General features: G+C 58.0%; 1 protein-coding gene across 4 annotated transcripts in view; it reads left to right on the top strand.

Moving 5' to 3' along the window:
- Nucleotides 1-742: 742 nt before the first annotated feature.
- Nucleotides 743-25514, top strand: part of SMARCD3 (SWI/SNF related BAF chromatin remodeling complex subunit D3) — a 33217-nt gene continuing 8445 nt past the window's right edge. Inside the window, exons 1-2 of one of the 4 annotated variants that reach the window (XM_069588741.1) lie at nt 743-901; nt 2414-2554. In XM_069588741.1, coding sequence (XP_069444842.1) covers nt 2516-2554 — 39 coding nt within the window. In that variant the 5' untranslated portion in view covers nt 743-901; nt 2414-2515. Of the gene's footprint in view, nt 902-2413; nt 2555-22039; nt 22280-24027; nt 25233-25514 lie in introns of those variants that run through there. The other 3 variants (XM_069588740.1, XM_069588739.1, XM_069588738.2) reach the window with 3 other exon arrangements.

The following is a 25514-nucleotide window of genomic DNA, read 5'->3' as shown; positions in this document are numbered from 1 at the left end:
TGATGTGTGCATGTGGTGTGTGATATGTGTGGTGTGTGTGTGTGTGGTGTTTGTGTGATGTGTGTGATGTGTGCATGTGGTGTGTGTGTGTGGTGTGTGTGTGGTGTGTGTGTGGTGTGTGTGTGTGTGGTGTGTGTGTGTGGTGTGTGGTATGTGTGCCTGTGGTGTGTGTGTGTGTGGTGTGCATGTGGTGTGTGTGTGATGTGTGTGGGGGTGTGCATGTGGTGTGTGGTGTATGTGAATGTGGTGTGTGTGTAATGTGTGCGTGTGGTGTGTGTGTTTGATGTGTGTGTGTGGTGTGTGGTATGTGTGGTGTGTGGTATGAGTGGTGTGTGTGTGTGTGTGTGTGGTGTGTGTGTGTGGTGTTTGTGTGGAGTATGGGTGTGTGTGTGTGTATGTGGTGTGTGTGTGATGTGTGTGCGTGGTGTGTGTCTGTGTGTGGTGTGTGTGTGGTGTGTGTGTGATATGTGTGTGATGTGTGTGGGTGTGTGTGTGCATGTGGTGTGTGGCAGTGTGTGCGCGTGTGGTGTGTGTGTGATGTGTGCGTATGGTGTGTGTGGTGTGTGTCTGTGTGTGTCCTGGAGTGGGTACCGCCTGCACTGGGTGCTCAGGCGGTCTGGGTGAGCCCGCGGAGGAGCAGGCGCGTCTACAGACCTGCAGGGCATCCGCGTTCAGCCAGAAGCTCACGAGGGGCCTGCGAGCCCGGCGATCACAAGTGCGGATGCACGGGGCGACGCCGTCCGCTCCGATCCCTAACTCATTATTAAGCCGTTCGCTCTTTGCAGACGCTCCCTGCGCCTCCCCCGCTCCGGGCTGCAGCGGCGGCGCAGGCGCCGGGCCGAGCCGAGCGCCGAGCGGGGAGAGAGCGGCCGCGCTCCGGGCCGGGGTCCCGGGGGAGCAGGTGAGCGACCCGCGCCGCGCGGTCCCCAGGCCCCTAGAGGAGACGCCGCCGGGCCGCGCTGCGCCGGCGCCCCGGCCTCCCCTGTTTGTCAATGCCCGTCTTGCCTGTGTTGACATCACCCCTCCCTCCCTTGCCTGGCACTCCTCCTCCCCCACCCCGCCTGCTATCTCCTCTCCTCCCGCCTGCCTGGCATCCCTCGCCCCCCCACGTCTCGCATCTCCCCCGCCTCCCCTGGCCTGGCATCTCCCTGTCCCCCCCTCCCCCCCGCTGGCACCTCCCTTCTTTCCCCTGCCTGGCACCTCCCCTTACCTGGCAGCCGCCTTCTGCCTCTTCCTCCTCCCCTCCTTCTTTCCTGACCCCCCACCCCCGACTCCTGACTCTCTCCCTCCCCTGCTGGGCACCTCCCCCACTCCCACTCTTGCACCTCTTCCGTGCTTGGCAGACTCCCATCCCTCCCCTCACATTCTCCCCCCTCCTCACCCCTGCCTGGCATCTTTCCCTCCCCCTCCAGTACCTCCCCATTCTCCCCTGTCTTTCCCCTCTTTCCCTTTGCCTGGCACCCTCCTGCCTGCTACCTTCCTCTCTTCCCCCGTGTCTGACACCCACCCCCCTCCCCATTGCCTGGCACCTCCTTGTGCTGCTCCTGACTGGCACCCTCTGCCTCCTCCCCACTCCCCGCCTGGCACCTGCCCTCCTTCCCCAGCCTGACATCTCCCTTCCTGCCCACTGCCTGCCTGGCACCTTCCCTGTCTCCGCTTGGCATCCTCCAGCCTGGACACCTGTCCCCCATTCAGATTGTCCCGCTGTCTCCCACCTTCCCGCAGGTCACCTCCTCCCAGCCCTGGCCTGGTATTGTCTTCCGTCTTGGCATCGTCCCCATCTCATTGCCTCCCCTTCCTCCTCACCATTCTGGCCAACACCACCTACACGTGATCCTCAACTGCTCTCAAGCCCCATACTTACTGAACTGCCCCCTACACCCCACCATCTGCCCCGGTAGTGCCCCTTGCTCCCAACTGTCCTGCTCTCGCAGGGAGTGAAGCCAGGAGGGCTGTGCGCACAGGGAGGGCTCAGTGTGAGCTGGGCGGAGTACAGAGCAGGTCAGCTCTACCTGCTGGCCACCCCCAGGATTCCCCTGAGATGGGCCTGAGCCCCAGAAGGCATCCAGCTCCCATCCTGGCTCACGGTCCTCCTTTCCCTTCTGCCGAGTCTCCCAGATTAGCCTCCCCTGCCCGGGCCCGGGCTCTGCCTGCATCCTCTGCTCTCACCCTCCCAGCTCTGCCGGCAGGAGGACCTGGCCTCCGACAGCTTTCTGCTCTCACACTGGTCCTTCTTGAACCACCCAGCAGGGCTGGCTCCTGCTCAGTGCACCTCCTGCCTTCCCCAGACTGTGCCAGGGAGTGGCCCACACGTGGGGCCCCTCTAGCACCTTCCCCTGCCTCCTCGGGCCCACTGTGAGTCTGCTCTGTGCTCAGGGTCTGGGCCGCCCCTCCCACTGCCCTCTTCTTTCAGATCCTCCTCAGAATGGCCCTTGGTGCTGCAGGCACGGTAGGCTCTGGGCGCGGGCACCGAGGGGGCACTGGATGAGTCCCCCGCTGCAGGACCCTGCCACCTATGACCGCAGGCCTTCAGCACCCGCCCGCCGTGGTACAGGTAGGCTCTGCCTTTCCCACCAGCCCTGGAGCCGCTGGGCCTCTGCTCACACTCCACGGCCCCCTCTTGGCACTTCCGCCCCCGTCTGGTCCCTGGTGGTGCCTCTTCTCATGCCCTGCGAGGGCCAGAGCAGCTCCCCCTACCCACAACCCCCGCCCCCCGTCTTTCTCAGTGTCCCTCACCTCTAGCCGTCCCTGGGCCCTGCCTTGCACGGCCATTGGAGCCAGGGACACGTGAGCCTGAAGCCAAATTTTTGCTTCATGTGAAAATGGTCTGGGGGCTCTGGCTTGTCCCACTTCCTCCTTCTTCCTTCCTCCTGGCTTGTGCCCAGAGTCCCCCCAGACACACACCTCCGTGCCCCTCACCTGTGCTCACATGCATCCATAACACCCCACAAACACACACACTCTGCAGCCAAGGGGAGCCTGCTGAGCTCCGGCACAACTTGGGCCCTGGAAACCTACCCCAGACAGGCTAGGGCGCACATCTGCAAGCCTTCTGAGCCCCAGGCAGGGCTTTGTTTGGGGTGGGAGGGGTAATGGTGGCACCCTGTTGTTGGGCGTCTGGTGGCGGCTAGTCCCGTGCTGACACGAGGCAGGCCCCGGGCTCAAGGGTGCTCTCAGGCCTATTGCACGTGAGTTGGATCCTCCTGAGTCTCCTCCTGGCAGTATGGCAGAGAGGGGGACAGCCTGGCTAGTCCCAGGGTGGTGTCCCTGGTCCAGAAGGAAGCACTAAGGCACTGCGTGGAAAGGCTGCCTGCCCCAGAGCCCAGACCATCCATGGGAGGGGGTTGGAGCCCAGTGTGAGCTCTCCCAGTCCAGCCTCACCAGTGGGCATCACCTGGTAACAGATTAGGTGCTGTCGGGGGCCCTGGAGGTGTGAGGGCCCGGTCCCCGCCCTCAGGCTGGCAGTCCAGCAGAGGGAGCAACTCGGCTGGCCCACAGGAAGTGCCCTAAGTAGGGCGATTTGAAGTAGGCTTTGGAGAGCAGGGGGCTTCCCTGGTGGCTTGGCTGGTAAAGAATCTGCCTGCAATGAGGGAGACCTGGGTTCAGTCCCTGGGTTGGGAAGGGAAAGGCTACCCACTCCAGTATTCTGGCCTGGAGAATTCCATGAACTGTATCGTCCATGGGGTCGCAAAGAGTCGGACACTATTGAGCGACTTTCATTTTGGGAGAACAGGAAGGTGGGGTAGACTGGTGATGCGAGGGTAGGGGTCGACCAAATAAGAGTGCTAGTCTCAGCTTCTCCTCCCTCGGAAAGAGCAGAGGAACTTGCTTTCCTGCCTGGACCGCTCTGAAGTCCAAGGCAGTCCTGTCCCCTCTCTGCCCTGCACCCCTCGGGTAGGCTGTGCCCGGGGTGGTATGGGGCAGGGGGAGCCTGGCTGGCCCAGAGATGGAGCAGCACTGGGTGGCAGAGAGGCCATGACCTGGTGCTGGCCACCGCGGAAACAGGTGCAGCTCATCCAGGCCCCCAGACAAAGGTTGACCCCCTACCCTGCAACCTAACCACCGCTAAGGTTAAGGGCGAATGTGTTCCTTAGCTTGTGGGGCTGGATTGTAAAGGTGTGAGCTAGTCTACTAAATCTTCCCAGGCAGCTCTGAAGTTCTGGGGTGTCTGAAGGTGGAGGCCAGGTCAAATGTGGGGCTGGTTGATGGGAAGGCAGCCGAGGTTCCTAGGTACCCCAGAGCCAGGCCTCCACGTGGTGAATCCTCGTGAATTGCAGCTGCTCTGGGGTGCACTGAGATAATCTCTAAGGGGGTTCCCAGCAGCAGTAGGTGGGTGCCCTGGGCTGTTCCATGCCTTGCCCGGAGGACCAGAGGAGGTCACCTAGCTGAAGGGGTGGGTGGACAGGGAGGGGAGGCTTGAGAAAATCCCGGGGGGTCAGGAGGCTCTGGGAGCAGTGAGTGCACCTTAGTGACCCCTGGTCCCCGAGTGGCCCCAGTCATGCAGTGAATTGAGGGTTCAGTCTAAGACTCCTGGGGAGTTAGGTGCTCCAACCTCCCCACGTGATGAAGGTGGTAAGGAGTGAGGTGCTGTGGGGTTTCTGGCGTTATATTTTGGAGTTCCCATTACCATAAAAAAAAACACAAACTGTGCTTCCCTTGTGGCTCAGCTGGTAAAGAATCTGCCTGCAATGCAGGAGACCTGGGTTCTATCCGTGGGTTAGGAAGATCCCCTGGAGAAGGGAAAGGCTACCCACTGGAGAATTCCCTGGCGGTCCATGGGATCGCAAAGATTCTGACAGGACTGAACGACTTTCACTTCACTACCATAAAATTGGCCTTCATTCTGCGTGTGCAGTTGCAGGCAGGGAGCCGGCTTTGACGCCCAGTGGCTTGGGCACGTGCTGTCATTTGGATGCTGACAGGCCCATGCTAGCGTCTAGACGGCGCGAGGGGTGGGCAGGCGGGCCGGGCGTGCAACAGCTGGAGCTGTCTTCACCCCAAATGCCCGCAGTGTGATTGCAAGTGAGAGCTGGTTGTCAGTGAGCTGTGAGCGGCAGAGGTAATGAGCTGAGGTGTCGCCTGGGGAGGTGTCATCAGGGGACCCAGAGCCACAGACACTCAGGATGAGCACACAGTCCTTGATTTGGGCTGGATTCTGAGCCCTCTTGAATCGCTGTGCCAGAGGGTTCAGCTGCTGCTGGGGGACACTCGGCTGAGGGTGACTGGGCGGCAATGGCTGTGTGGGACCTGCTGACCCCCAGTACCTCACAGGGGCCTGTGGGGACATGGCTGAGGGGGACTTTGTGGGGGGCAGCCATAGCTGTGTGGGACCTGCTGATCCCCAGTACCTCACAGGGACCTGTGGGAACATGGCTGAGGGGGACTTTGTGGGGGGCAGCCATGCCCAGCCCACATCTCGATCTGCTTCCTACGCTGTGAAACCCATTTCTCTGTGACCCGAACTCACTTCCAGGAAATGTGAGAAATCGTCTCAGGAGCCTGTGGCTGTCCGTGCCTTTACTGGAATGTAACAAACTTGGATCATCTCCCGTGTCGGCCTTCCTTTCCAGACGGAAGAACGTTCTGGGGCTTGGAGTGAGGAGCAGTACGCTGTGCGGGGAGGGCAGGGGAGGGGAGAGGCAGGCAGGAAAGATGCACTTGCCTTGCTCCAAGAGAGCTTGAGGTGGTCTGCAAAGACACACCGAATGAGGGGCCCGGGGCAGGGGACCGAAGGGCAGGGAGGGGACGCTGCAGCCCAGGGTGAGTGAGTGGGAGGAAGCCCGGTGTCACAGGGCAGTGTTAAGTGTTACACTTGTAACAGGGCAAGTGTAAGCAGTTACACTTGCCTGTAAGACGGAAACCTAACCATCTGCCCCCGAAAGACTGTGGTTTCTGGCCCGGAGACCCCGAGAAGTGTCTCCCATGAGGTGACGTGAGGGGAATCCTGTGTGACAGTTTTAGCGACGTCCTCAACAATTCCACAGCAGTTTCCTCAGGCACAGCAGAGGGCTGACAACATCACGCGGCCATTTAAGTCCTGCTGACTGTGCTCAATCCAAAGATAAAATTTAGAGCAACTGGAAGAATGCACTGCCTGTTAGTATTTACAACAAAGTTTCCAATGTGTCAGGCAGCAGGGAAGTCTATTTAAAATCGGGAATCAAGTACAGAGTCACATTCTTGGGGAAGGGGATTATCCTCATAGGAAAATAAAGACCTCTGTCAATTCATCTGCCTGCAAAGCAAGAGACCCAGGTTCAGTTCCTGGGTTGGGAAGATCCCTGGAGAAGGAAGTGGCAACCCACTCCAGTATTCTTGCCTGGAGAATCCCATGGACGGAGGAGCCTGGCAGGCTACAGTCCATGGGGTCGCAAGAGTTGGACATGACTTAGCGAATAAACCACCACCATGATCAGTATGTGTGCCCAACAGGTAAGTCTGGGTACGGGAAGGGACCAGTCACACACCCTTACCCCCAGGTCCTGAACCCTCTGAGGGCTAGACACAGATGCCAGGGATTTAGCAACTATTTGGCAGGGAATGCTGGATTGCATCTTTGAAAGCATCGTTCAAGTCTTGACTTAAATACCACTTCTTCGAGGGGCACTCTCTCCCCACCTGAGGTGTAAAGTTCCACCTTCTTATGTCTTACGCGTACATGCTAAGTCGCTTCAGTCATGCCCGACTCTTTCTGACCCTATGGACTGCAGCCTGCCAGGCTCTTATTCAGAATAGTGCTGGGGAAAAAAAAAAAAACACACAAAACTATGTGTTTTTTTTATGGTCATGCAGCTTGGGGGATCTTAGTTCCCCGACCAAGGGTTGAACCTGGGTCATAGCAGTGAAAAGCGCAGAGTCCTAATCACTGGGCCCCCAGGGAATTCTTGTTTTCTTGGATGAATGAGCAGATGAATAAGGCAGTAGGAGAGAGCAGGTGGCCCTGATAGCCGATCCTAAAAGAAGCCTGAGATCCCTCTGCACTGCTGACCCCACCCTCTCTAGACGCCCACAACCCAAGGGTGGGCCTTTCCGGCCTGCCCGCCTTGACCTGCGACACCCGAGCTGCTCCATGGGCCACACCTGGGGCAGCCCCTCGCTGACAGAACCTGTTCACCGTGGTCCAGGAAATCCATCCCCGCTTCACCCGTTTCTCTGGTGAGGGAGGCTCTTCCTGAAACCTTGGTCTTGCCCTTGGAGGTACAGAGGATGGACCCCTTTTCTGCTTCCATGACAGGCCTCCTTAGAGACTGGACTCTGCCCTCTGCTTCCACGACATCTGACTGCCTCCAGCCGCTTGGAGGCAATTCTCCCACAGGCCCTGCGTCTGCTCTGGGAAACGTCCAGCTCTGGTCTCTTCAGACAGCCCCTACCTGGGGGCCTGTGCCGGCTGCCAGACCTTGGCGCCCACTGGGAGAGCAGGACGCATAGGCTTCGGGGTCCCCCAAGCCTTTTTAGAGACTGAACTCTGCCGGTCCCTGCCCAGGCCGACCTGGACAGGAGCACTTGGCTCTCAGGCTCAGCGTCTGCAGTTAAGACGAGCCTTTCTACCACGTCTAGAAAGGTTCAGGGCGATGCTGCAGACTGAGCTCTCTGCTCAAGGCCGGCACGCCGTGGCTGGCCCCGGCCCCTCATCACTGCTGGGTTAAAACGGGATGCTGGGCGCGGTGCCCGCTCCAGGTGTCCTCTGTAGACCCCAGGGCACAGCTATGGTGACTCGTGTCTCCCTAGATTCCAGACCGCTGTGCTTGCCGCCGTTGTGTTGGAGTCGGCGAGAAGCCGCGGAGGCTTTCCGCGCGACCCTCCCCCCCATCCCCGCAACCCCCACCCCCCAGCAAGAAGGGCATCTCCCGGCCGGTTCTGAGAACTCAGGTGGGTTACCTTTGAGCCTCTGCCATCTCTCCAGCAGCATCTGGCCGTCCAGCCGGACGCAGTGTTTAGGAGGCCTGCCTTCTTGGCCTTTCATGACTCTTTTAGTTGGAGAAAAAAAGTGAGGCGGTAGAGCCCAGGAGAGAGAGCCCTGCGGTCCTCCGTCTGTCCTGGACTTGCAGATTCCTTCCGGTCTCCGCAGCTGAATCAACAGCCGGGCCCAGCTGGGTCGGCTTGGAGGAGGCGATGCCGGCACGGGGAGGGTCCTGCCGGTGGGGGCGGGCCGAGCAGAGGAGGGGAAGCTGGCGTCCGCTAGTCTGCGAATCCCACTCCCCCTTGCCCCCACCGGCAGGAAGCACCATGTGCTTTTGCTTTTTCTTGCCTCAGTTTCCCCTCTGAGCCCCAATTTTATCACCCCTCCCCCTATTTTGGTGGCTCAGATGGTAAAGAACCTGCCTGCGATGCAGGACACCGGGGTTCCATAGATACCCCCCGGAGAAGGGAATGGCAGCTCACTCCAGTATTCTTGCCTGGAGAATCCCATGGACAGAGGAGCCTGGGGGCGGGCTACAGTCCTTGGGGTCCCAAACAGTCAGACACGACTGAGCAACTCTCGCTTTCGCTTTTTCCTTCACCGCCATTCTACCCAGGCCCATTCCTTCTGGAGAAAACAGTCTTAGAAAATATGCCCCCTGGGGGTGGACAGTCCCCACTTTCTTCGCAGCGCCTGAGGCCCAGCGCTGCGACTTCAGGAAGAAAGTCGGGGAGGCAGGCTGGGGTCAGACTAGGACAGCCAGTGTAGACGGAGGACTTACTGCAGTTTGCAGACTCTCTCGTGGCTTAACTGATTCATCTTCACCACAACACTGTGAGTTAAATATGATTGTCACCACTTTTAAGATGGGAAACTGAGGTACACAGAGGCTAGGGAACGTCCCAGTGGTCAGGGAAGAGTCCCAGCTGGGGTCTGTCCACTGCATTCATCCTCAGAAGGGCTATGGCCCAAACCGCAGCCCCCAAAGGGCAAAGCAACCAGCCCTTTATACGTGACCCCTTTCACCCCAGCTCTGAGGCCGGGGTCAAAGGCTAGTTGTCATGGTCCACAAGATCCACCCTACTTCCCATTGATTGCTGGGTCTCTAGGGACATGGGCTTCCCACTTGGCGCTAGTGGTAAAGAATCCACCTGTCAGGCAGGAGATGCCAGTTCAGATCCCTGGGTGGGGAGGATCCCCTGGAGGAGGAAATGGCAACCCACTCCATACTGTTGCCTGGAGAATCCCATGGACAGAGGAGCCTGGTGGGCTACAGTTCATGGGGTCGAAGAGTCAGACGTGACTTAGCGTGCACACACATGCATGGCCTCGGGGTGTGAGAGACTCAACCAACCCCTAAAATAGGGAACAGGATGCTGTGGATTGCACAGCTCGCACCCCTTCAGAAAGAGAGCCCCTCAACTCCATCTGTGTTGCCAGATTTCCAGTGTTTTAAGAGATTCTGAGAATCTGGCTTTTTATATGAAAGCTTCCCACTTTTAAGGGTTTTTTTTAAGTGTTTTGAGACACACTGTGGGCTGAGTGAAGCCTGTCTGGCTCTCCCAGCTTGCAGCATCCACCTCGAGCTTTCCTTACCCTGTCACCTGTCATCTCTTCTAACCTTCAGGCCCCGAACCCTACATCGGTGTTTCTCAGGGGGCCCCACACACAGCACGAAGGGTTGCTGTCACTTTAGGTGGCCTCCTGTCATCAGTGAATCAGAAACAAAATGCAGAGTCTTGTCAAACACTCAAGGACCCTCACCCAGGCAGAGAAGCATCGTTCATCAGTTCTCAGAGATATGCTGCTGATGGGCGGGGCTGGGGCCTTGGAGATGCTCCCTGTCGACTTGTCCATGTTGTAAACCCAGAGCAGAGGATGCTGGGGGAATTCAGGAAGCTTGTGACAACCAGCGGGGGTGGAGGAGCAGTCAGATGGTGGGCAGAAGGGAACGTTGACCTTGAGATCAGAACATGAGCATTTAAGCCCCTGCTGGCGGTCTGGCTCTAAGTCAATCATTAACCTGTGTTACTCATCTTTAAAATGGGTACAGTAATAGGGGCTTCCCTCATAGTTCAGTTGGTAAAGAATCTGATGCAGGAGACCCCAGTTCAATTCCTGGGTCGGGAAGATCCCCTGGAGAAGGGATAGGCTACCCACTCCAGTCTTCTTGGGTTTCCCTTGTGGCTCAGCTGGTAAAGAATCTGCCTGCAATGTGGGAGACCTGGGTTTGATCCCTGGGTTGGGAAGATCCCCAGGAGAAGGGAAAGGCTACCCACTCCAGTATTCCAGCCTGGAGAATTCCATGGGCTGTATAGTCCATGGGGTCGCAGAGAGTTGGACACAACTGAGTGACTTTCACTTTCACTTTTCACTAATAGTAAACCTATTCACGGATGGCTCAGCAGGTAAAGAATATGCTGCAGTGAAGGAGACCTTGGTTCAATCCCTGGGTTGGGAAGATCCCCCAGAGAAGGAAATGGCAAACCACTCCAGTATTCCTGCCTGAAAAATGTCACAGAGGAGCCAGGTGGGCTACAGTCCAATGGGTCGCAAAAGCCAGACTTTTAATTTCCTGGGATGTTGAAAGAACCAAATTAAATCAGGAATATTGAACCGTTTTATCAGCTGTTAAGCTCCATAAAGATTCATGTGTTCATTTGGAGGCCAAACCACTTGACAAAGTTTCTCCCGGTAGCTTGACTAAGACACACACAGGTGGCCTGAAAGCAGTGTGCTAGTGAATATTTACAACTGGCTCTTGACAGGGTGGGAAGGGGAGCTGAAATCTGATTTGTATCATCTGCTAATTTCTGTGGCATAAATACTCCTACCAGAGCTGATTTTAAACTACCAACGTGACACTCCAGCACGTCACTGGGTATTACTGTGATTGAGTAAATTTGCTGCCAACTGAGGGCTAAGCCTAAGGGATGTAGATCATTTTGAGAGAGGAGTTGTCCTGTGCCTTTTTCAGTATGTTCCATAAAGATTTGGATGAAGAGAGACGGTCCCACTCACTGGATTTAAGAATGATGCTCAACTGGCAAGGGGGGAAAATATATTGGATGAGAGAATTGAGATCCAAAAACTCTCGAGCTGGAATAACTGCTTAATTCTTACAAGAGGAATATCCTCGAATCCAAAAAGGCAACTTTAGAAGTATGGGATGGGGAGAGATGTTTTGTCACAAAGTAGAAAGGGAGTCAAGTTTTCAACTGACAGGAAATTCGGTACAAGCCCAAAGTGGGGCGGGTGTTTACCAGAGAGTGCTGTGTTGTGAACAGTGAGGGCTCTAAGTCCTCTGTGACTTAGAGACGATTTTCACATATGTCCTCTTGTTTCTATTTTCCTACTCACAATAACGCAATGAGAGAGGGGAGATGATGCTGAACCCATCTTAGAGATGAAGAGACTGAGGCTAGAGAGCTTGGTGGAATGAAGACTCAGACTCAGGACTCAGCCCCCCAGGTCCTGCCCTGTGCTGTGCTCATAAGCACATCATTCTTTTTTTTTTTTTTTTTACTTTTTATTGGAGTAGAATTGATTTACAATGTTGTGTTAATTTCTGCTGAACAGCAAAGTGATTCAGTTATACATATATACCCATCCTTTTTTTTTTTTTTTTAACCTTACCACATGGCTTGCTTACTTGCTGGACCAAGGATTGACCCCCGACCCTCGGGAGTGAGAGCGCAGATCCTCAGGCACTAGACCTCCAGGGAGCTCCCATCTTTTTCATATACTTTCTATTATGATTTATCCCAGGATACGGTGCCCTGTGCCATTCAGTAGGACCTCGTTTATTTAAGCACACCATTCTAAGCACCCTGTATTCCGTGGCTTCAGGCAAACCAGAGGCTGTGAGGGGAGCGGCTGGGTGGGGGGCATGGAGCCCAAGGAATGGTGAGGAGCACTGTTGAGGGGATAAGTTTGCTAGACCTGCCACGACCAAGTGCCAGACGGGGCGGCTTTAACGATGGAAATGCATTCTCTCACAGTTTGGAGGCTGGAAGCCCAAGACGTGGGCAGGGCTGGTTCCCTCCGAGGGCTGTGGGAGAAGGCTGGGCTCCAGACCTCTCTCCGTGGCTGGTAGGCCACTGCCTTCTGCCTGTGTCTCCTCACGCTGTCTTCTCTGTGTCTGCCTGTCTCTGTCGTAACCTCCCCAGTTTTATAACACCAACCATATTGGATTAGGGACACCTTAGTGACCCACCTCATTCTAACTTGGTCACCTTCTTAGAGACCTTATCTCTAAAGATGGCATTCTGAGGTACTGGGGTTAGGTCTCCAGCAAAGGAACTGGGTGGAGGGAGGGATGCCATTTACCTGTAACAGAGGACTTTGAGAGCTGCCTTCAGAAGGTGGTGGTGGTGGTGGTTTAGTCGCTCAGTCCTGTCTGACTCTTTGCGACCCCATGGACTGTCCTGCCAGACTCTTCTGTCCATGGGACTCTCCAGACAAGAATGCTGGGGATCTTCTCCAGGGGATCTTCTCCAGGGGATCTTCCTGACCCAGGGCTTGAACCCGCATCTCCTGCATTGCAGGCAGATTCTTTACCATCTGAGCCTCAGGGAAGCCCCTTCAGAAGGTGGCGTCTTGTCTTATGAGGAGGGAGATAATGAGTGCTGGGTGGCCAGAACCTCCAGGAGGTGACCTGGGTCACACCCACCACAGGAGGAACCAGGGCCCCGAGGGACAGTTTGACTTGCTGCCACCACGGACTCCCTTGGGCCTCTTGGCTGCCGGACATCAGCTCTGTACCCGGCTCTGCGTGGAAACACGTGGAGGTGGCGGAAGGCCTCCAGTGGTTCTTTTCCACAGATATGTGGGCAGTCTGGTACCCTGTGGGTACCTGGCTCAGCGGTACCCACAGCCCATCCTTGGGCAGCTCTGCTGCTGCTCAGCCCTGGTGCCCCCACTGTCTCCGCCAGGGTTTGGGTACAGCTCCCAGAAACTCACAAATTTCACCATCACCCTAGGGCCTGGCTGTGGCTGCTGGTGGCCCTACCACTGTCACCAGGGCCAGCGGCCCCAGCAGGCCACAGTCCCTCCTAGGAGGACACTCTTGGGGGCATTTGCTGATCTTTTCCGCAAGGAAGCCCGGAGCTCTGGGGTGGGGTGCACTGGTCCTCCACTGCCCCCTCCACGCGTTGCAGCTTTGGCCATCGGGGGCAGGAGCTGCCATGTGCTTCTCCGTCTCCCATGCCTTCAGCCCTGTCTGTTCCCACTCAGTCCTCAAACTCAGAGTCCTGGGGGGCCGAGGCTGCGTCCGGTGTGTGAATCAACGGTACCTCGTACAAGACATCATATAGTGGGGGCTCACTGGACACACGAAGGGGCCAGCAGCAGGGGGCTGGGGTCGGGCTTGCGGGGAGGCCCCGCGTGTCCTTCAAATGCCTCCATCAGCAGCTCCCAAACCTCAGCTTCCCTGGGCCCAACAGGCAGCCTTATGGGCTCTTCTTGGGTTTCCTTCCAGTTGATTCACTACTCATGGTGGCTTCTCAATGTCTTCCATTCCCTCCTTCCCTGCAGCCCCTCCCCTAACCACTTTCTACACGGGCTTCTTGTGTCAGACCCATCCTGTGTACTCACGGTCATTCTCCAATCAAAGAAGCTTCCAGTGGTTTGGGTAGAACCCAGACTCCCTGTGGCTCCCGGGCCACTGTGAATAATTGCCTGGCCAACCCCTCCTGGCTACCCTCCTGCGAGACTCCTGGTGGCCCACGGCTAAGGGGCTCTGAAGGCTCCTGTCTTCAGCAGTCTCCTAGCTGAGGGGTGGTCAGCAGGAGGACCCAGAGGTCAGGCAGTGGCCAAGCCCGCAAGGTCCGGCAGGCTTAGCACTGGACGCTAGTAACAGCAGGCACTTCATTAACAGTTCACTCTGTGCCAGATGCTGTGCTGGTCTGCTCACGGATGCGACCTCGTTCTAATCCTCACATCCATCATGAGCTGGGTGATGGGCTCCATGTCTTGCCGATGGGGAAAATGAGGCTCAGACTGGTCATGTGACTTGTACTTATTTATGGTCATGCAGAGGCTGAGCCAGGCATGAACCCAAGACTGTCTGATTCTAGAGTTGTGATTCTCAACCTTGGGCAGTTTCACCCTCCAGGGACAAAGGACAGTGTCTAGAGGTGGAGAGAGGAGCGTACTGGTAGAATTTATTGGAGAGGCCAGGGATGCTCCTAAGATCATACAATACATGATGACGGCCCCCACAGGAAAGCATTGTGTGTGTGTTAGTCACTCAGTCATGTCCAACTCTGCGATCTCATGGACTACAGCTCACCAGGCTCCTCTGTCCATGGGATTCTCCAGACAAGAACACTGGAGTGAGTAGCCATTCCCTTCTCCAAGGGATCTTCCTCACCCAGGGTTTGGGCCTGCATTGGCTGCATCGCAGGTGGATTCTTTACCATCTGAGTCACCAGGGAAGCCCACAGTAAAGCATTATCCAGCCCCTAAATGTCCACAGTGCCACAGGTGAGAAGCCCCGTTCTTGAGTCCAAGCTTGGAGCCTTCACGCTGAGGAGCTTGCAGAGACCTCACCCAGGGCAGTGGGTTCAGGGCCTGGGGGAGGACAGGACCCCAGAAGAGATGGAGCAATGGGCAGGGCAGTAAGGCCCTGTGGTCACAGCTCTGGCCCAGGACGGAGTGGCTTGCCATGGCCCAGGCAAGTGCCCAGATCCGGGAGAAGGGCATGGGTCAGGGCAGGCCGAGGGGCTACCTGGAGGGGATTCACTATACAGGTGGGGGGTGAGGGCACCTGCTGGCCTTGTTACACAGGCTTGCAGAAACCAGGAGTGATGTCCCAATCAGGTCCAGGCCCTGAGACCACCCACTCTGTCTCCCCCTGCCTGCCCCATTGTGGGGCTTCATGAGCAGCTGTTCGAGCCCCAGAGACATCTGGGGTGTGCTGTGTGGGGACATGGGAGGGGCCCAGCCTGGCTTTGACCATGACGTCCTTGATCACGGGCGGGCCTCCCAGACCATTGTCTCTCAATCCCACATACTTTTGCCTGGTTCCCCAAGAAACCTCGGGCCCTCTGCACACAGATGGAGACTTCTGCCTTTTGCTCAGATCATTTCTCCTTCCTTCTCAGACCAGGTTGGACCCTCTGGGTTCTCCATACCCATGACCATTGAGTGGTATCGGGAAGGCAGGACGAGGTGGCACTGGGGCTGCCCACAGCCTGTGGGCAGGTAACCACGTGTTCCCAAAGGAAGCACCTGGGGTGATCCGTGGAGGACAGGGAGCCATCCCAACATGGTAGACCATGTGCGTGGGTCCCAACCAGGAGTTCCATGGATGCATGCGTGTGCATCCGTCTGTCCAGCCAGAAGCCCCTGAAGGGCCCACTGATCCACCCACAGGAGCGAGGAGCCAGGGGCTTGTTCAGAGTTTAGCTAGGATTCATTATTTTGGCTAAAAGGTAATTCATACACAGAAACTAACACAACTTCCTCCAACACACTGACATGAATTTTAGACACCTTGATGGCAAGTTTTCTGGAATTTATATTCCCAGTGTTTGAAACATTCTGCTTGAGATTTTTGGAGGGTGCGTTCTAAAAGATAATTGAGGGTAATTCAGCTTAAATGTGCAGGCCTCTGGGGATCTTGATTTCCTTCTTTAAAAAACAGGTGTTTGGGGAAGGTGGAGGAGTGTGTGTGTGTGTGTGTGTGTGTGTGTGTGTGTCCCCAGCAGGAAGGCTCTCCTTGAAGGGACATCAGAGAGGCAGATTGAGGTGAAGGAGAGAAGCCAGGGAGGGACCTTGACATTGGGAGACGCGCTCTGCAGTCCCAGCCCTAGAACAGCATAGCGGCTTTGGGCAGGTCACATACCTTCTCAGCGCCTCCTTTTCCTCATCTCTAGAATGGGAATCCCAGCACCCACAGGACAGTTAGACCTTTCAGTTAGACCAGTTAATGAAAGTGCTTGAGCTGATGTTGTTGCTGTTAATCCTGTTAACCCCAAGCACAGACTGTAACATCGCCCAGTGTTTGGAAACACACTGGAAATCCTGAGTAGATCTGGAGTGGGTTCTTATTACTCACACCTTTCAGATATTGGGGCTTCCCTGGTGACTCAGTGGTAAAGAATCTGCCTGCAATGCAGGAGACCCGGGTTCGATCCCTGGGTTGGGAAGATCCCCTGGAGAAGGGAAAGGCTACCCACGCCAGGATTCTTGCCTGCAGAATTCCATGGAGCCTGGTGGGCTACCGTCCGTGAGGTCACAAGGGTCGGACACGACTGAGCCCCTAATACCTGAGATATTGGAGTCTCTGCCATGTGCCAGATACTTGGGATTTATCCACACACAGGACATCAAGATCCTGGCCTTTGCGGAGCTTACATTCCAATGGGGCAAAGAGAAGAGAAAGGCTAAGGTACTAAGTAAGTAGATGATACGGGACAAAGAAAGGTGTTCAGGACTTCAGAAAGAAACCCAGGAGGATGAAAGAGATAAGAATGTGCAGGTGGGGAGGGAGAGGGGGAAGGGAGGCTTCTAACAGGGTGAACAGAAGTGTCCCATTGAGAGGGGGACATTCAAACAAAGACTTTAGAGAAGCCACAGTGTTAGCTGGAGGAAGCATGTTCCTGGTAGAGGGAACAGCAGGCTCCAAGCTTCAGGAGTGTCGAGGGCCTGGAGTGTCTGGCCGGGGCGGAGAGAAGAGGGAGGGGGTGCAAGAGAAGGACACAGAGGGAGCCGGGAGGGGTGACCCCCCCAGGACTCGCCCTCACTGGCAATGAGATGGGGGGGGAGTTTGTGAGGGCAGAAGTGATGGCATCTGACTTCCTTTGCTAAAGGACCCCCTCTGGTTGTGTGTTGAGAGTAGACCACTGGGGACCAGGTTGGAAGGCAGCTTATTCACTGCTTATGGGTTGGAGCGGGCTGGGAGCCGTGGAGACATGAGAAGCACTGGGTTCTGGATGCAGAGCCAACAAGACTTGCCTTCTGATTGGATGTGGGATGGGAGAAAAAGACAGGATTCCAGGATGTGCCCAGCCTGTGGGCTGGAGCAGTGGGAAACAGGGTGAGGAGCGTGGGTGGCGAGCCACATTTGAGGTGCGAGAGCAGGGGTTTCTTTGTGGCCGAATCTATTCAAGATCCAGGTGGAACTGACAGTGTGTGCGTAGACACCACGTGAGTCTAAGGACTGGGAGAGAAAATGGGCTGGAGGAAAACCTGGGGAGTTGTCAACATAGAGAAGGTATTTACAACTCAGACTGGGTGATGGATGAGATCTCCGAGGAATGATTGTGGAGCAGGGAAGAGGGACATGGTACAGGGCTGAAGTGCTGGAGCCACGGCCCAGAGTGTGCCAGACGGGACAGCAGCTCATATGCAGGGGGATGGCTGGGTTTAGGTGGGAGAACGGAGAAGTCAGCTGCAGGAACCAGGGGAGCGATTGCCGGGAGGTGGGAGGATATAGTGGGATCTCTGGAAGTTCTTCACAAGCTTCACAAGGAAATGAGAAGCAAGGGCATCAGCTGGGAGGGAGGAGGAGGCTGGAGGAGAAAGAATATGTGGAAAACTCACATAGGGGACTGAGAACAGGGAAGGACCTGATGGTTTAGGGAAGGAGGGGGGCGTGCGCAAGATGAGGCCAGCTGAAGTCTGAGCTCCAGAAATGACAGTGGGACCAGGTCGTTGCAGTGGCGTGTCCTCTCCAGCCACATCAGGTCCTGGAATGCAGGGGAGGAATTGATAAAGCCGGTTTAACTCTTAAATAAGAGCGCCAAGAGTATGTGCAAGGGAAGGTAGAGTGGTAAAGTTTACGTTACGTATGTTTTTGTTGTTCAGTCGCTAAGTTATGTTGGACTCTGGGACCCCTTGGACTGCAGCACGCCAGGCTTCCCTGTCCTTCACCATCTCCTGGAATTTGCTCAATCTCATGTCCACTGAGTCAGTGATGCCATCCAACCATCTCATCCTCTGTCACCCCCTTCTCCTCCTGCCTTCAATCTTTCCCAGCATCAGGGTCTTTTCCAATGAGCCGGCTCTTTGCATCAGATGGCCAGAGTACTGGAGCTTCAGCTTCAGCATCAGTCCTTCCAGTGAATATTCAGGGTTGATTTCCTTTCGGATGGACTGGTTGGATCTCCTTGCTGTCCAAGGGACTCTCAAGAGTCTTCTCCAACACCACAGTTTGAAAGCATCAATTCTTAGGTGCTCAGCCTTCTTTATGGTCCAACTCTCACATCTGTACATGACTACTGGAAAAACCATAGTGGTATGTTTTACCATAACTAAAAACAAGAAAGAGTAAGTGTAAGAGGGTATGTGTGTGATGAGGGGTGCAGGTCAGAGAAACGGACCAGCAGTTCCAGTGGCATCACTGGCTTTGGATGTCAGGGAGCTGGACAGGGAGATGGGGGTCAGAGAGTGGGGTATAAGGCTGGTTGGTGTGCCAGGTGGTAGCAGGCAGTGGAATGTACAGATAAAATGTCCACAGATTGGTGGTGGGGCTGGAATGACAAGGATGCAAGAGGTGAAGCTGGCATGAGGGACTGAGGGAGGGCGGAGGACTGCTGGAGGAGAGGCGGTCCAGGACCCCAGAGCCCTGACGTGTGGGAGGGGCGGTCCACGAGGACCTGGGAAAGCAGCAGGAAGAGGCCAGGGGTGACAGAGGGAATGGCTGTGAGCCAGGAGCTCGGATGCTCCAGGAAAGAAGGTGCCATGGAGGTAAGATGCAAAGCCAGGGCTCTGGGAGCAGCAGCAGCGAGAGGCAAGGAGGGTCTCTACCCCACCTGGAAGCCAGTGGCAAGGCGGACTCGGCGAAAACCACTGCCCTGCACAGAGGATTTCAGGGGCAGTGGTTACTCAGTGGCTTCTGCCACAAGAAGGCAAAACAGATGTTCACAGAAATGGCTGCGTGTATTGGACACTTTCCTATGACAGACCACACGGAGAAGAACTTGGGTTGTGAGATGGCCGCAGAAGAGGGGAGCACAGAGCCTCGTGGGGCCCAGGGTGCAGGAGTTGAGGGGAGTCTGGGCCTTTCAATGACTCCAGACACAGTGGGCACACAAAGGGCATTACGGCAGGAAGGCAGCCCCCCACCCTGGCCCAGGGGACACCAGGGAAGAATGGCACCTTAATGTTAAGAGGAGAGGGGGCCCTTTTAGGCCCTGTGAGCAGGGCTCACCCTTCCCTCCTAAAGGAGTTACAGAGGTCTGGAGCCTGGACCTGGGTGGCTCCCCTGGACATTTTATCTGCACATTCCACTGCCTGCTACCACCTGGCTTAATTTCCAAAAAAATCCTTTAAGGAAGTACGGATACGTATATTTTGGTATCAGCTTTCCTGACTCAGGTGACATCTCCGGCCTCAGAATGCAGTGGTTTGCAGAATTCCGTCCAGCCCCTTGGTCAGAGCCCCGTAGCAGAGCTTAACTTCCTGGGGTGAGGGCTGGGGTGCTGGCCACCAGCACCTTCTCCTGGTGTCAGCTGTGGGACAAACAGGGGAGGAAATCAGAAGTGCTGGATGGGGCCCCTGTCCGCCAAGAAAGAGGACGGCTGGGGTGCCAGCCGGGCAGAGTGCTGGCTGCAGCCCCTTGGGGGTGTGAGTGGGTCTCCCCAGGCTATGCAGCAAGGTAGGCACCTACACCTCCACTCCCCAAGAAAGAGAGGGAGAAGCCCCCTTCTGCTTGGAGCCCTCTTGCTTTTGCCACTGAATCTACCCAGACAGACGGGTTCTGGAAGATGAGTAGGGAGCAAGGATGGCTCTGTGGGACACCTACCTGCTGCTCCCCGATCCTGGCAGAGCTACGCCCTGGGTTGTACCCCCGAGGCTGTGGGAGCCAGCTGGGGCAGTGATAGCACCCCTTGGCGTCCTGGAAAAACACCACCCCACAGACCCACCTATCCTCACAGAATGGGTCCAGGCCAGTGTGGCTTGCTTTTTGCTACAGGAAGTGGAAGTGTTAGTTGCTTGGTTGTGTCTGACTCTTTGCGACCCCACGGACCATAGCCCCACGAGGCTTCCCTGCCCATGGGATTTCCCAGGCAAGAATACTGGAGTGGGTGGCCATTCCCTTCTCCAGGGGATCTTCCCGACCCAGGGATCGAACCCTCATCTCCTGCATTTCAGGCAGATTCTTTACCAACTGAGCTACCGGAGAAGCCGGACCTGATTAATGGTGGCCCTGAGGGGAGTGAGGGAAGATGCTGTGAATCCCAGATGGGCCTTCCCTCTGAGCCCCAGAGGTCCAGGGAACAGGGAAGTACAGTGGCTTGCCCAAGGTCACATGATGGTCTTGGCACCCTACTTTTTTCTTTCTTTTTTTTTTGCTTCTATCATATTTGTCTCTCTTGTGTGTGTTTGCAAACCTGACACAGGAGACGGACAGCCCCTTTGGAGAGCAGCAGAGCAGGTCCTGGGCCCAGAAACATCCTCGCAGGAGGAGGGAGGCTGCTCTGGCCTCAGAAGGGCTGGGGGGAGTAGCCAGGACGAGGGGGAGGACTGTGCCTGCCGCGCCCCTGGTCTGGTCTGCCAAGGTCCTGCCTTCTGGCTGGAGGAAGCCCCTCACCAGAGGTGGGGCGTAAGGTGTAGACTCCTCTTGGCCCAGCCCTGGGGACTGGGCCAGGCCCTGAGGTCTAGCCAGCGTTTCCTGGGGGCCTGGGGCTTGGGCCAGGCAGGTCGGCTGGATCAGAGCTGCCTCTCCGCCCCCCGACATGCCCTGGCGTTTAGTGACCAGCGGAGAAAATGGAAGCTGGGTTTAGGGGTGGGCCAGAACACAGAAAATCAGGGGTCCTCAGCCTGATCCAGTGGTCTCACTCCATTCTCTCTCAGTCTCTCTCTCTCACACGCACACGCGCCCCACACAGTCTGTGGGGGTAATTTCATGGCGCTAAGGAGACCTTCATTGCTGGGGATACGGGGACGGGGGCGGCGGAACGCGGTCTCCCCCTCCAGCCTGGCTTCCTTTGTTCCTCCCTCCCCTTCTTCCCTTCCCGATCGGCTTCCCCCCTCTCCTAGCCTCCTTCTTTCCATTCTGCCCCTCCTCCGCGCCCTGCCCCCTCTGCCCCACCCCCAGCCGTGTGCCCGCTGCGGGGGCTCCCCGCGGAAGGCGGGACCCTGCGGGCGCCCCGGCCCAGCCTCGGTGGCCATCCTCCCGCCGGGAAAGAGCTAAAAGTCTCTCGGCTGCATCCCCCCGCCCCGCCGCCCCGCCGCCCCGCCGCCGCCGCCGCCGCCGCCGCCTTTGAGTCCTGCAGCTAGGCCCTGGGCTGACCTTCACCGCGAGGGAGGCGGCAGTGCGCATGCTCGGGCCGGCTCCCGCCGCTGCCCGGTTCCCCGGGCGGGCGAGGGCGAGGGAGGGCGGCCGCGGGCCGGGCCGTGCCCACCCCCACCCACCCCCAGCGCCGGCCGCCCCCCGCTCGGGCGCCGTGGAGAGGGGGGAGGCCGCCGAGCCCGTCCCGGCGGTCGCGGCGCATCTCTCCGCGCGCGCGGGGAGAGGCGCTTTGCCATTTGGTGCTGGTGGTGCTTCGGCGAGGGAAGGAGAGATGGGGGGACGGCAGGGGGGACTCCGGCTCCGGGCGGACACGCGCGCGGCCTGCCTGGAGCGCGGCCTGGGCCCATCGGCCGCGTTGAGCTGGGAAGGAGGGCACCCTGCCCGCTGAAATCGGGGCCCTCCTGCCCACCCGGGGCAGGAAGCAGGAGCCAGCGGGCGGCGTGGCTCTTGCTGAGCGCTCTTCTGGGGCTGAGCCCTGAGGATCTTGGCCTTTGTGAGATGGGAGTCCTGGCCCCGGGACACCCACACTGGCGCCCCTGCTTTCTGGTCTGAAGGCAGTCCCCGCCCCGGGGGTGGGGGCACACCTGGGGTCGCCCCTGTAAAAGCAGTCTGCTGGTGAGGGCCTTGTGAGTGCGCAGAATCGTGATCGAGTTGTGCCTGTGGGTGCAAATTCATGTGACTCCTTGTTCCTCTGGCCTTTGCATTGGTGTTTGTGCCCCGGGGGACACGTATGCACTATATATCTGCTGTCTCTATGTGGGTAAGGATGCCTTCCAGAGAGGGGGCTGCAGGGCGAGGCCCTGGGCCTGGGGTGGCCCAGGAAGGTGTTGTCTGTCGACTTGAGTGACCCTCCCCTCAGTACTACCAGATCCCTTCCTTGGCCTGACCACCTCCTTCAGTCTTGTCCACCACCAAGACTAGCCCCTCACAAATGCCAGGTGCCCATTGTGCCCATCCACCTCCTGTTCTGTCTTTTTTCCCCCAAAGGCCTCCCCAAGAGTTGAGAGCTCCGAGCTTTACACAAAGCTAGAGGTGTCTGCCCTTGTCCCTGTCCCCCAGAACCTCCAAGGTGTCACATGTCCCCGCTAGAAGCACCCACCAGGAGGTGGGGTGCCCTTGATGACTCACATCTTCAGGTAAGTGGCAGAGGATGAGCTCTGTCCGGTGGCCCACTGACCTCTGGGTGGTTGCAAGTGTTAGTAGGCATTGGTCAGGTCTAGTCCCTGTGTGCAGGCACGGGAGGGACAATGGGCCTGAAAACCAGGCCCAGATTTCATGGCGCTGCAGCCTATTTGGAAAACTCTATATAACACACATGAAACTCAGGGCACATGAGACATTAGTCAGCAAAGTGCCATTTCATGGCCAGGGTAGATGGTAATGGTTATTCACAGAGCAGAAAGATCTGTGCACGGAAGAGGAACCAAGGAAAGCTTCCTGGAGGAGGTGGGGCTCCAGACTGGCTTTAAGGTATGAATGTGATTGGGACAAGTAGAGAAACATTTTCAGGAATTCCAGGCAAAAGAATAGCAGGAGCAGAGGCTTGGAGATGGGAATGAGCGAGGGGTTTTGGAAGTTAGACAGACTGGAGAGATTACCTCCCCAGGTTACCAGCAGACACCTTCGTGGCCAGTGGCAAACACCCACCCGTTCCCACCCACCAGGACCCATTATCTGTGAGTGTGGGTCTGGGGGAAGCCTGGGTAGAGGTGTGGTAGGAGGGGGCTCTCTAGGTCTCTGGTAAGGTAGAGGAGGAGCTGCCTGGACCACATGCCTTCTCTAGTCTTTCAGGGGATTGGCTGTGGGCACTGAAATGGACAGTGACAGCCAGAAGCACAGGGGGCCAAGGAAATCAGGCTGCAAGCAAAAAAAGACTCCCTCGGCAGAGCCGCTCCCTGGGTTCTTGGTCCCGACTTCTGATGGCTTTCTAAAGGGTTGAGGGTCAGGCTGGGTCTTAAGGATCTAACCCGGAATAAAAATTTCCAACAAATTCCCCAGGGCCCTGTCCTGCCCTCACCTGGGTACGGACAGTGCAGCCCCGGGAGGCATAAACTTGACCCGTCTGGTCTCAAAGCCCCTGGGGCGCTTCCTCCCGGAGGCGGGGAGAAGGGTGTGGCCTCTGGGGCGTGGGCGGGGCCAGTGCTCCCAGCCTGGGGACTCGCAGGGTTCGCCCCTCCTGTTTCCTGTCCCTCCTTCACCCCAGCTCCCTCCACACCACCCTTTCTGGGGCTCCCTCACGGCCCCACCCCTACCCCTGCTTACTTTGGGGTCCAGAGATTGGCCCTACCATACCCAGCGCCCCAGCTCCTGCGGGTCCCCCGCCCCCACCCCCAGCCCATTCCAAAGCCGTCAGGTCGCGCTGGCCTCCGCCTCGCCACCCATCCGTCCACCCCAGTTCCTTGCCTGCCCCCACGCTTCCCTTCCCGTTCTCACGAGCCTGGCCCACCTCCCTCTCTCCGAAATTTCCCCTACTGCCTCGACTTTGTCACAGAGAGACAAAGACTCACATAGCCCGAAATAGACACCCCGAGCGGGGAGACACAGACCGTGTCCAGCCACACACGCACCCGCGCCCGCCCGCGCGCGCGCGCGTACCGGAGGCTGCGGTGGAGGGAGGCACACAGAGGAGGCATTTATCTGTGCACGCACGTAAACATCCACACCCACGGCCGCCGGCCGTGCCCACACCAGGGTGCAGACACACTCAGCGGTGAGACAAGGGCGCACACATCTATGGACTGCAGGGCACACCGCCTCCGGGGCACACCCACCACGGCCGCCCGGTGCCGGAGAAAGGCCTCCTCCGGGCTCGACTCCCGCCCCCCGCCACCACCACCCCCTCCACCCACCCCGGATTCCTTCCCAGCGAAATGTTTCCCTACTTGGCCTGCCAGGTCTCTGGGGAAAAGGGCCTCAGAAATGCGGCAGGAGCCACTTGGGGGCAAAGTTGGAACGGCCTGTTCCCGGCCTGTTCCCTGCCGGCGAATTCCCTAAGCGAAAAACTATTTGCGGCGAGAGAGGCCGGGTGGCCGGCGAGCCCCCCGGCCGCCTCCCCTCGCGTCCCCTCCCCGCGCCGCCGCCGCTGCCGCCGCCTCCCCGCGGCCCTCGGGCGGCCTCGGGCAGGCGGCGCCGCTGCCCAGCGGCCCGGAGCCGCGCTGGCCGGCGAGCCTCGCCGCTTATCTGCGCTGTTTGGGCCCGGCGAAGCTTGGGAAAGGCAGGCTTCTCCGTCCTCGCCGAGTCAACAGGCGGACCCCGGGCCGCCGGACTATTTCTGTCTTATCAGTGCAGGAATGCGGCAGCCGCGGCGGCTGGCGGGCGGCGGCGGCGGCGGCGGCGTGGGCCGTGGGCCGTCAGGGCAGCCCTGAAGGGGCCCCCTCCCCACTCCGCTCGAGTAGAAGTGTGAGAGAGCCCAGCAGGACTCAGAGGGGAGAGTTGGAGGAAAAAAAAAAAAAAAGGCAGAAAAGGGAAAGAAAGAGCAAGAGAGAGAGAGAGAGAGTGAGAGGCGCCGCTGAGCCCACCCCGATGGCCGCGGACGAAGTTGCCGGAGGGGCGCGCAAAGCCACGAAAAGCAAACTTTTTGAGTTTCTGGTCCATGGGGTGGTGAGTGGGGGAAAAGTTAGCGGGGGAGGGCGAGCGAGCTGGCTCGGGCTGAATGGAGGGAAGGTCGGGAGGGGCCGGGAGGGGGCTCCCGCTCCCCCCACACCCCACCCCACGCCTCTAGCGGGAGCGCCGCGGCCCAGCGGGCCCGGCCCCAGCCCCGTGCCGGCGCGCCCTGGGGGCGCCCGAACACGTCGTCAGGCGGCTTGGCCGGGGATGGGTGCCCCGGGGCGGGGAAGGCAGGCGTTTGCATGGGTTCCTGTCAGGGGCTTGGGGGTAGAACTTGGGGACGGTCTCCCCCAAAGTGGGTGGGTGGGTCCCCTCTGGGGACAACCCGATGGGTTGTCTTCCCTTCTTTCCCTGGTGGAGCCCAGGTGCGACCCCTGCCCTGGGAGTGGGGGGTGGGGGGACTTGGCATCGCTGCGCTGGGCTGCTTGTTCATCAGCTGGGACAGTGTCTCGGGAGCAAGGAGCAGGTGACCCTGGCGGCGCTGTGAGTGGGAAGCTCTGGGGCTGAACCACCTTTGCATCCTGGGCTGAGGGCTCCCGGGCTCTGCCCCTGGCCTCTGCCAATCAGGGCCAGAGAGAGGCCCTCTCTAGGGGCAGACCCCAGGTTAAGGGGTCTGAGGATCCTTTGGCAGCCTCCACCACCAGAAGCTGATGTCCTTAACACCTCAAAGGTGTGAAGGAAGAGCTGGAGTCAGGGACGGGAGGCCTGGAGACCAGAGGGGCAGGTTTAGAAGGCCCACTGGGAGCCTGAGTGAGCCCAGGGAGC

Source organism: Ovis canadensis, chromosome 4 (assembly GCF_042477335.2).
Source record: "Ovis canadensis isolate MfBH-ARS-UI-01 breed Bighorn chromosome 4, ARS-UI_OviCan_v2, whole genome shotgun sequence".
NCBI classification, from domain to species: Eukaryota; Metazoa; Chordata; class Mammalia; order Artiodactyla; family Bovidae; genus Ovis; species Ovis canadensis.
The sequence above is the reverse complement of the archived record's forward strand: the minus strand, read 5'-3'. Positions and strand labels throughout refer to the sequence as shown.